The sequence below is a fragment of the Trachurus trachurus genome (assembly GCF_905171665.1).
Source record: "Trachurus trachurus genome assembly, chromosome: 7".
Taxonomy (NCBI): Eukaryota; Metazoa; Chordata; class Actinopteri; order Carangiformes; family Carangidae; genus Trachurus; species Trachurus trachurus.
The window spans coordinates 10,121,223-10,130,260 of NC_139901.1; the positions used below are offsets into that span (position 1 = coordinate 10,121,223).

Genomic DNA, 9,038 nt, shown 5'->3' on the forward strand with positions numbered 1-9,038 from the left:
TGCTGTGCTGCCTTCATGTACTGTCGAACATATGATAACTACACTGGGAAGGTTGGGTTTCCCTCACCAAGTAGCTACACACTACTGACCCCTGTGTTTGTATTAAATGAACAGCACAGAAAAATAATATCACACATTTTGGACTGATAATTATAGTTATGACTCTATTTCCAACTACAGCTGAAATGTCCCAGTGGTGTGTGAAGCTTGAAGCTTCCGAGGAGCTCTTGAACGCAGCATAAAAGTCGTTAACAGAGATTTTCTGTCTCGTGTAGCAATGACAGATAAATGGCAACAATTTCAAAACGTTTATTTCGGATACATTTGAAAGAGAAATTATTGCCAAGTGAAAATTCCAGACTAAACAAACATTGAACAAAAAGGGTAACAACAACTGTATGCATACCAACCTTTTGGATTTTGGTCACATTATAAGTCCATGTCCTATTTGCTATGACACAACATAATGGGCCTTTGCACAACAAAATATCAAAGAAATTAGTTTGTTTATCTTATGTAGCCTATAACTGTGTCTTATGACACAGTATTCTCTGGTTATTTTTCATGCAATTCTTAACTTCGTCTTCACATGCTCAAACTCCAATCTGCTAGACTTTAAGTGTCAAATGAGTTCTATAAATTGCTTTTCCATGCCAGAATCAAAATCCCCCTCTGAACAAGAGCACATTCCTGTGCACACCAGGGCTGAGTGATGAAAAACAAAGTGTCAATTTAACTCTTATAGAGTCGAATTTAACTCCATTTCAGATAACATTTGGTCCCACTCGAAAATAGAGTAAAATTTACTCAATGGCCAGTGTCAAATTTTCAGTGTTAATTCTACTCAATTCAGTGTCAAAATTAACAATGAAATGTGTAAAAATATTTAACACTGAGGTTTGTTCACACTGTTCAGAGTAATATGATTACACTTTATAGAGTTAATTTTACTCAATTCTGTGTCAAAATTAACAATGAAATGTATTAAAAATATTTAACACTGAGGTTTGTTCACACTGTTCAGAGTAATATGATTACACTTTATAGAGTTAATTTTACTCAATTCTGTGTCAAAATTAACAATGAAATGTATTAAAAATATTTAACACTGAGGTTTGTTCACACTGTTCAGAGTATTATGATTACACTTTATAGAGTTAATTTTACTCCAAATTTAGTTCTTAAAATGACACTATAATGTGTAATAATATTTCATTTTTATTTCTCCACAGTGTTATTTTTTAATTTTAGGTGATATACTATACTACTGAACTGCTTTGATCTAAACAATAATAAATTAATAATCAAATAGCAAATAAAACACAAACAATTGAGGTTACAGTCACAACTTCCTTTAATGCTCACCAGATGAAGCAATACGGAACAACAAAAAGAGCTGTGTCATTCACTCCATAGGACATCTGTATGTCAAAAGGCCTGGGATAAGGCAGTTTGTCAACATGAAAGACAACAAAATCTTGCTTTCTCCTTGTTACTTCATACGCATGGAAATGTTCTTGAAAACTTACAGTAAATAAAGGCAAAGTGAGCAGCAACAGTTTTTCATGAATTATCAGGACAGACTCAATCTGGTAAAAGAGAGGCATTTCACATTCAACTGCACCACAAATAACCAAATGTTTGCGGTAAATGAAACCATTGTGTTTAGCCCAATTCACTTTCATAACTTGAACATTGGAGGACACTTGCATTGCCTCGACAATTTCAGAACCACCTTTTACCATTTCTAAAGACACCATTTTTCCAGGACCAATGTCTAGCCGACTAAAAGTTGTTGAAGATCGCCAAATACATGCCATATGATGCTGGTGTTTTTTGGCCAGCGTTTTGGTGATATTTTTAAATGACTTGAGCTGTCTCTTAAAGAAATTATGCTTGCCTTCATAGCGCATGCACCAACTATGAAGTACAGGTCCTATTTTCTGGATGCAGCGGGGATAATGTATAAGAAAATGGTGCTTTGGTAAAAGGTTTTTCTGGGGATACAACATCTTGAACAGTTTGTGGTGTTCCACAATCAAATGTTTTAAATATACACACATTCCTTGAGATACCATGGCAGAAAATACAATGTTTATTATTTGTAGTAATAAAAGAAGTAGGCCCCAATGTTGGTCAGTAGGAGTTACCAAATCTCCAAAGAGGAGTGGAGTATTCCTCAATAAGCACCATGACTGAACCGCATTCAGTCCCAGATCATTAGACTCTCCACCTAAATTCACTGCCACTGGCCTATTGTTTCTCTCCATGAATCCATAATCAAAACTTTGTATTCTTGAATTCAGCTCCTCCAGTGTAACATGTTGTTCTTTAAAATACAAAAACAACAGCTTCAATTCGTACTGGGCCACTCCCTCCAAAATGTCATGCATCACATCAACTGAGAAGTTCTCAGTAGTGTGAAAATATGTCAGTGAATTCAATAAGCTTGACCTCTTCACACCAAAAACATATGGGAGAGATGGATTATCAGCCATTTCTTGACAGTGAGCTGTGTGGGTGTCTTTTGTGCGCAACACAATTTTTGAAGACTCCTCTGAGAATTCAGTTTGAAAGTCACCTTTTTCAGCTAAACAAAATCTGCAACAGTACCTTGCACTGAACGACTCCACCAGACCAAACCAGCTATGTATGCCTAAATTATCACCAGTTACCTGTACCACACTGCCACGAACACGACCACCGTATAGGGGAATCTCAATACCATCTTTCTCTAAAACTTTAATGTCTCGAACAACAGGAGCAAGAACTTCACTAAAACCGTACCGTTTAAGATCTTGTGCATGAAAAAGGGCACACAGGTGTATGTTGGCCAAAAATGAATTCCATTTTGGAGAGAAGTTTCTTAGGGTAAAATATATTGCACCTAGTTTATGAATACCTCGCTTGGAACCGAGAGGATTTGCAACCTCGAAGTCATCGTAAAACATTTGTATCTGCACTGTTTGCTTTTCAGTTGAAAACAGAGGGTGAGTCTTGAAAAAAGATCCATCACAAATATCTCTTAGTCTTGAGTCATCAGTGTCTGATTTTTTCAACATTTCTGCAACATACTTACTTTTAAATATCGACTCCAATGTAGATAAAATTGGAACATACATGAATTTATCTTGAACAACTATCTGATCATATGTCCCAGTCTCTTTATTTCGTCTTGTGTCAAATCTGGAGCCAATTACACATTCAACTGGTTCTACAGTTTCCCACTTGCTGGATAAAAATTTGGATCGCTTGTATTCTGAATTAAGAATTGTGAAAGGATTCTCCAACCCATCAAAACATGCTTCAACTTTCTTGCATGTTTCACTTTCTCTTTCATCACTGAATACATGCTGAACAACAGTTTCTTTAGCATGCTGCTGAATATCTTGAACAATCTCTTCCATGGAAATCACAACAGAGTTTACTACACTTTGGCCTACACCTGCTGCCTTTAAATCAGAAATGACAGATGCACAACTATTTACAAGGTCTTCTGCAGATAATGTAGACTCTGCTTCTACATGGTCAGACAACACATCAACATCAGTGGCATTATTTGTGTCAAGAACACTTTGGTCTGGTGAAAAATCACCTTCTCCTACAGAATCAACTGAATCGCTTACGTGGCACTTGTTCAGGTGTTTTCTAAAGCCAGAAAAGCTACCAAAAGAACGTGGGCATCCTACTTGGCCACATTTAAGATGAAGAGTACGGCCAGTACAGAGACCATGCATTACCTTAAGGTGCTTTATAAGGCTGTTTGGACTGCCATGGTCACTTCTGCAGAGAAAACACCTCATTGTTTAATCTAAGCAGACACTAATGCATTATTCTTGCTCGCAGTTCAGCAACTCTGGGAGTTTCCCTTGTTTTCCCAACGTCAATGTTGTAGATAGTTGTTTGCAGAAAAGTGAAAAAGTTAGCAAGGGAAGGACTGTACGAGGTACCAAAGATGTAATGGGCCTTAAAGAGTTCGTCAAGGGCTCCCACTGAACCTGTTGCCTTACATGGTAGTGCATACTTGTCGATGACAATGAAGAAGGTGTGGATGCTGCTTCTCGTAGGCCCCTGAGCGAGGAGGTAAGGCTGGCTGCTTTGGCTGATGTTGTTGAGATGCTGCTGTACACTGGTTCCAGCCTAGAATCAAACATTAAACAGCAATATTTAGTCACCAGTCTCTCGCAATAAATCACTGTACATGAAACTGAAGTTATGAAAAGCATATGACAAACAACTATCCAGCATACTTTTATGAATTTGATGAGGTGTTCCACAGCCTGACTTGCAGACATCTTCCCTGGCCTCTTCCTACCCTGGGCAGATGGTGGCAGGAGATGAAGGAGCAGCAAGATGGCGGACATGTCACTGTCCCAGCCTAAATGGCAACAAACATCAGGTTAGCATTAAGATAATGATAGGTTATAATTCATTATATCATCGATATTACAGTATAGTACAATGCATAGTCAAGTGTGTTATTGTACCTGTTTCCAAAAATCATAAAATAAAAAAGACAGTGTATAAGATATATAAAATATGAAATATCTATGCTACATGTACGTTGAACTGGCAGAATTACAAACAGTCACTGTCTTACCATTCTCAACCACAACTGTTGACTCAGCATTCCTCATCAAATCTAGGAGCTCTGTGCTCGGTACAAGTCCATGGCACTCTGTGATTACTTTTGCTTTGAGACTGGTGGGCCACTTTTCCAAAAATTTGTTTGCCGTCAGTTCATCAAACAGCAGCCTGAAATCTTGTTCTATCTGTAATACAAAAAACAAAGTGCAAAGAAAGGAGAGATGAGAGACACTGCATGTATGATGCCCACTATGTGCGCCCACATTTGTGGACTTAATAGATTTGACGCTGTTATGTAAAATGCGATGGTGGCGATACATTTAGTTACTGTGTAGTGCAGGCAAAACTAGCATTATGATTTATGTTTCTGTCATGGCATAGATAATGTGTGTGAGAACTCGACTGAAGTTGCCATGTCCTGCCATTAGTAAGACATTTTCTCAGTTCACAGACACAACCGGTACCCATAACACATGCTGTATGGGATATTTCATTGATTCATCTTATGAAGATGTAGATGTGGACTTACCAGTCCTGGTGTATCGAGAAACCGTGGGAAGACTGAGAAGACATCTGCTGCTCTCTTTTCATCGTTGACCATTGAATGGCGATAAATGAAGGTAGCTTTCATCTTCTCACGGACAGTGTCTTCATCAGCAGAGTGTTTCAAAACAGCAATAGCTGCTTCCACTTCCTCATCCGATAACACTTTGTCAGCAGTGAAGGGTCTGGGTTGACCACGGCCTGGCCCACCACCTTGAGACAAAACACAATTTTATTGACTCCTGCCTACACAATTCATCAACATAATATGTAACTGATAAGTATACTTACTCTTGGGAGATCTACTAGCAGGGGCACCTCTTTCCTCTGCAGCTTTTCTTTGAATGGTCTTCAACCGCCATGCAAGGTATCCAGAACCACTCTCTGGGTCGTAGTAATGTTCCTGTGTAATTAAAAAAAATGCAGACTGACTATGCTATCAACATTTCTAATGGCAATTAAGTGTGTTGTAAGAATCCTTTTACTTACATATCCATGTTGTGAATATGGGTCTTCCAGATATGGAAACAGAGCAACTATCCCCTGTGCGTACATCACCCTGACATTTTTAGGGGGGGACGTCCTAGTGTATGAATTCAATGATGACAATCACTCAATTAGACTCAATTAAAAACAATCCAATATTAACAATGTTTCTTTAGAGCCTATTCTTACCCATGTGTTTGTGTCATCTCAGCAGCAAGTATGTTTATCATCTGTCTTCTGGAGGCATCTTTCAGGGATTTGGTTTTTGCATACTCTTGCATGATGTGTTCGCCCCCAGGCTTTGTTGTGAGGATTTTTTCAATCAACTTAAATGGAAACAAAATATACAGTCAGAAGTGTTTAAACCATACGTACAATGGGGAAATTATAACAGAAAAACACTACCCATCAAATCGAACAAAATCCAGATTAAATTTAACTATGTCCACGACCCACCTCTTTTGCCTCTAAGTTTATGTGGCATGGCCTTTTATGTTGACTTCCTTCTGCAGCGGCTGCTTCTTCAGGAGGGTCAACCATCGTGAAGTTCAGAATGATGGTATCTTCAGATGCTGCTGAGCATGATGATGATGATGACGACAGAGAAGCATCTGTGCATTAAGGAATATGAACAAAACAGAAGAATATTAAATAGAAATGTTATTACTCCCATCCAAACCTTTAAGTTTAATATGAACACATTTGTGAATGGTCAGTAATTACCAAGTTCTTCATTGCTCAACATGACTCGGAAGGTTCCAGGTGACTCCTTCACTAATTCTTCAAAGACCTCTCCGTCAACTTCTGTGTCAGATTGGTCAAATACCTTCATATCTGGCTGCCTACATTCTGGTATGTTAAATTTTTGGCACACTGAAGTAAAGGAAGGAAAGGGAAAATTATGTTACAGTTACAAGACCATTTCCTTTTGATGAGAATCAAAATCATAACTAAGTGGAGTGAGCCTCATGTCTTCACAAAATGCTGTCAGTAGCCAGTAGGTTATTCCATGCATTTAAAGGCACAGCAGAAACAGTTATCAACTCAGAGGAATGTTTTATGGTGAATTAGGTGTATTAACTAAGTAAAAGGTTGTGATATTGTGTTATCCTGATGTACTCACCTTCTTTCATGAAGGCATCCAATGTTAGGTCAGACAGCCTGACATACTTCTGCTCCCCACCAAATGACACACGGAGCAGCATATTCTATTAAAATAAACAAAGGTAAAAACAAAAAAACAGTTGAACAAAGTGCTTACATTGTTCCATGTTCCATAACCTGAGCCTACTTACCACGGTCCACGCTTGACGCTTTACACCTACATCTGCTTGATTACTGTGAACAACAAGGCAAAGTGGCCATAGTTGAGTTAATAAACAAATCAAAAATATTTATTACACATATCTATTGAATGAATGCTGCATTTTGGAGCACAGAGGAAAGGAGACTGGACTTATACCATGCCGATGTATGCTTAAAATATCAATTTCTAAAACGTTAAGTCCTATTTTTATCAACATTGTGTCTCATATTATTAATTTCACACAGTGAGCTGGTCGTTATGGAGAAATAAACCCATGTGTGAATGGAACCGGACACGGACAAGCACAACTTAACAACTTTATTCCTTAGTGAGAGCTAGGAACAGTACAGTAGGCTAACTGGCATGCGCAACTTCACTGTCTTTGTGTAATTTTTTAAGGCACCACTTTGGCCAGTTCAGAAAATGGCAAACCGACCAACTGACCGTTTGAGTCATCGAGTATTGAGGCCGCATGTCGGGAGAGGGAGGGGGGCTATGCCGTGGTGTAGCTACTTCTTAGCTTCAAGCTAATTCGCGGTTAGCTTAACGATTAGCATACTAGTAAGTTAAACAATAACATAAAACTTTACCATAAGACAGGCAGCATGTCTTTGTGTGTACCAACATTGAAGAAAAAGACACGCAGTTAATGGTGCAGCTTAATTAACGAGAAATGTCGAACTTCTGAACTGCTAGCAAGTTGATATTGTATGGGACGTGTAGCTACTCGACATAACAGCCATTCAACAGAGGAATGAGCAACATGTCCTCAATCTACATTTATGAACCGATAAAACCGTGTTGAGATGGAAAACAATTATTAAACGTTCATAATGTTACTTACCGACCCAGGCAGGACTCCAGACCTGACTCGCTCTGCTCCAGACTAACCGTCAATGTGCCGCCAGAGTGTTCAAGACGTCACGACCGACTGGCGCGGATATGCCACTCCGTGGAGTTAAAGTTACACTGCATGTCTGCAGGATTTTACACTGACTTTTAACTCTACTCTCTGTGGAGTTAAAGTTACACTGCATGTCTGCGGGATTTTACACTGACTTTTAACTACTACTCTAGAGTGGGTTTACTCTCCATATAGTTGTAAATACTCTTTCTAGGTTAAAATAGGTTGACTCTGAAATATTGACACCCCATTTTTTACTGTGAAGCAGCTTTAAATCATGTCATTTCTAGATGGAAACTTTTTCTTTTTTGACAAATTGTGAGCCATTACTGATGAAAGATGATGATATAAAGCCTGAGGATGAATGAACATGCAATGGCCACGACAAAAATAATGTGTAGACTCAATCTGTCTGAGTGATCAATATCAAAAAGACTTCTGTTTAAAGATTCCAAACAGTGTGTTTTGTGCCCCATTTACTCACAGCTTTACATCATGTGGGTCTGTTTTCAAAATTCACACATTGATTCTTCAAACAAAAAACACCTGCATCCACCAACAATTATGGTAAAAGTTTACAACCAAGTGTAAGTATACAAAAAAAAACAATTTAGTGCGGTTGTACAAGGATAACAGAGACAAAAAGAGATGCACAGATCAGACAGTGATAGGAAATGTCCAGGTTCTGTCAGCTTGGTGCCACTGAAGAACATGATTTTCATTAAAGGTTTCCATTTATAGAAGAGTTATTTTAATCACTGTATTAGTATTGGATTTATCCTTCAAATTAGAGAACATACAGTTCATCCTAAGGTAAGATTTAACCTGATCAAAGTCTTGCGACGTGGCAGAAGCTGAGCCACTGAGGAAGTGCCAGGTCAGCGTGTGAGCAACATTCACCGCTGTATCTGAGAATGCCATAATTATCCACATGCCCATCATTAGATCTGCTACGTGCAATGCCTCCTGGGTTTCTTGGAAGCACTTAACAGGGATTTTAGACTTTAGAATGAGAGAGGCTCAGTTAAGGATGACTTGGCAAATTATGTGGTTGTTTGGGGTAGTGTTAGCTTGCCACACAACTCTCATCAGTGGATGTTTTTTTTTGGCCACCCACAGGCCTCCATCTACTCCCTACTTGTCGCTGAGGAGTTTTTCCATCACCTGACATCACCTGTGTTGTTGTTTCACTTCCAGTAGCAGTTCCTCCAC

General features: G+C 38.7%; 1 protein-coding gene across 1 annotated transcript; it reads right to left on the reverse strand.

Moving 5' to 3' along the window:
• Positions 1-1,354: 1,354 nt before the first annotated feature.
• On the reverse strand, positions 1,355-8,082 carry LOC310989303 (uncharacterized protein). The gene is made up of 11 exons (XM_083976320.1): positions 6,912-8,082; positions 6,740-6,824; positions 6,340-6,489; positions 6,073-6,227; positions 5,806-5,942; positions 5,620-5,713; positions 5,422-5,533; positions 5,117-5,343; positions 4,601-4,772; positions 4,251-4,378; positions 1,355-4,140 (listed from the first exon to the last, which is right to left on the reverse strand). Exons 2-11 carry the CDS (start codon positions 6,819-6,821, stop codon positions 3,823-3,825), a joined length of 1,575 nt encoding a protein of 524 aa, XP_083832446.1. The 5' UTR covers positions 6,822-6,824; positions 6,912-8,082; the 3' UTR covers positions 1,355-3,822.
• Between the last annotated feature and the right edge of the window lie 956 nt (positions 8,083-9,038).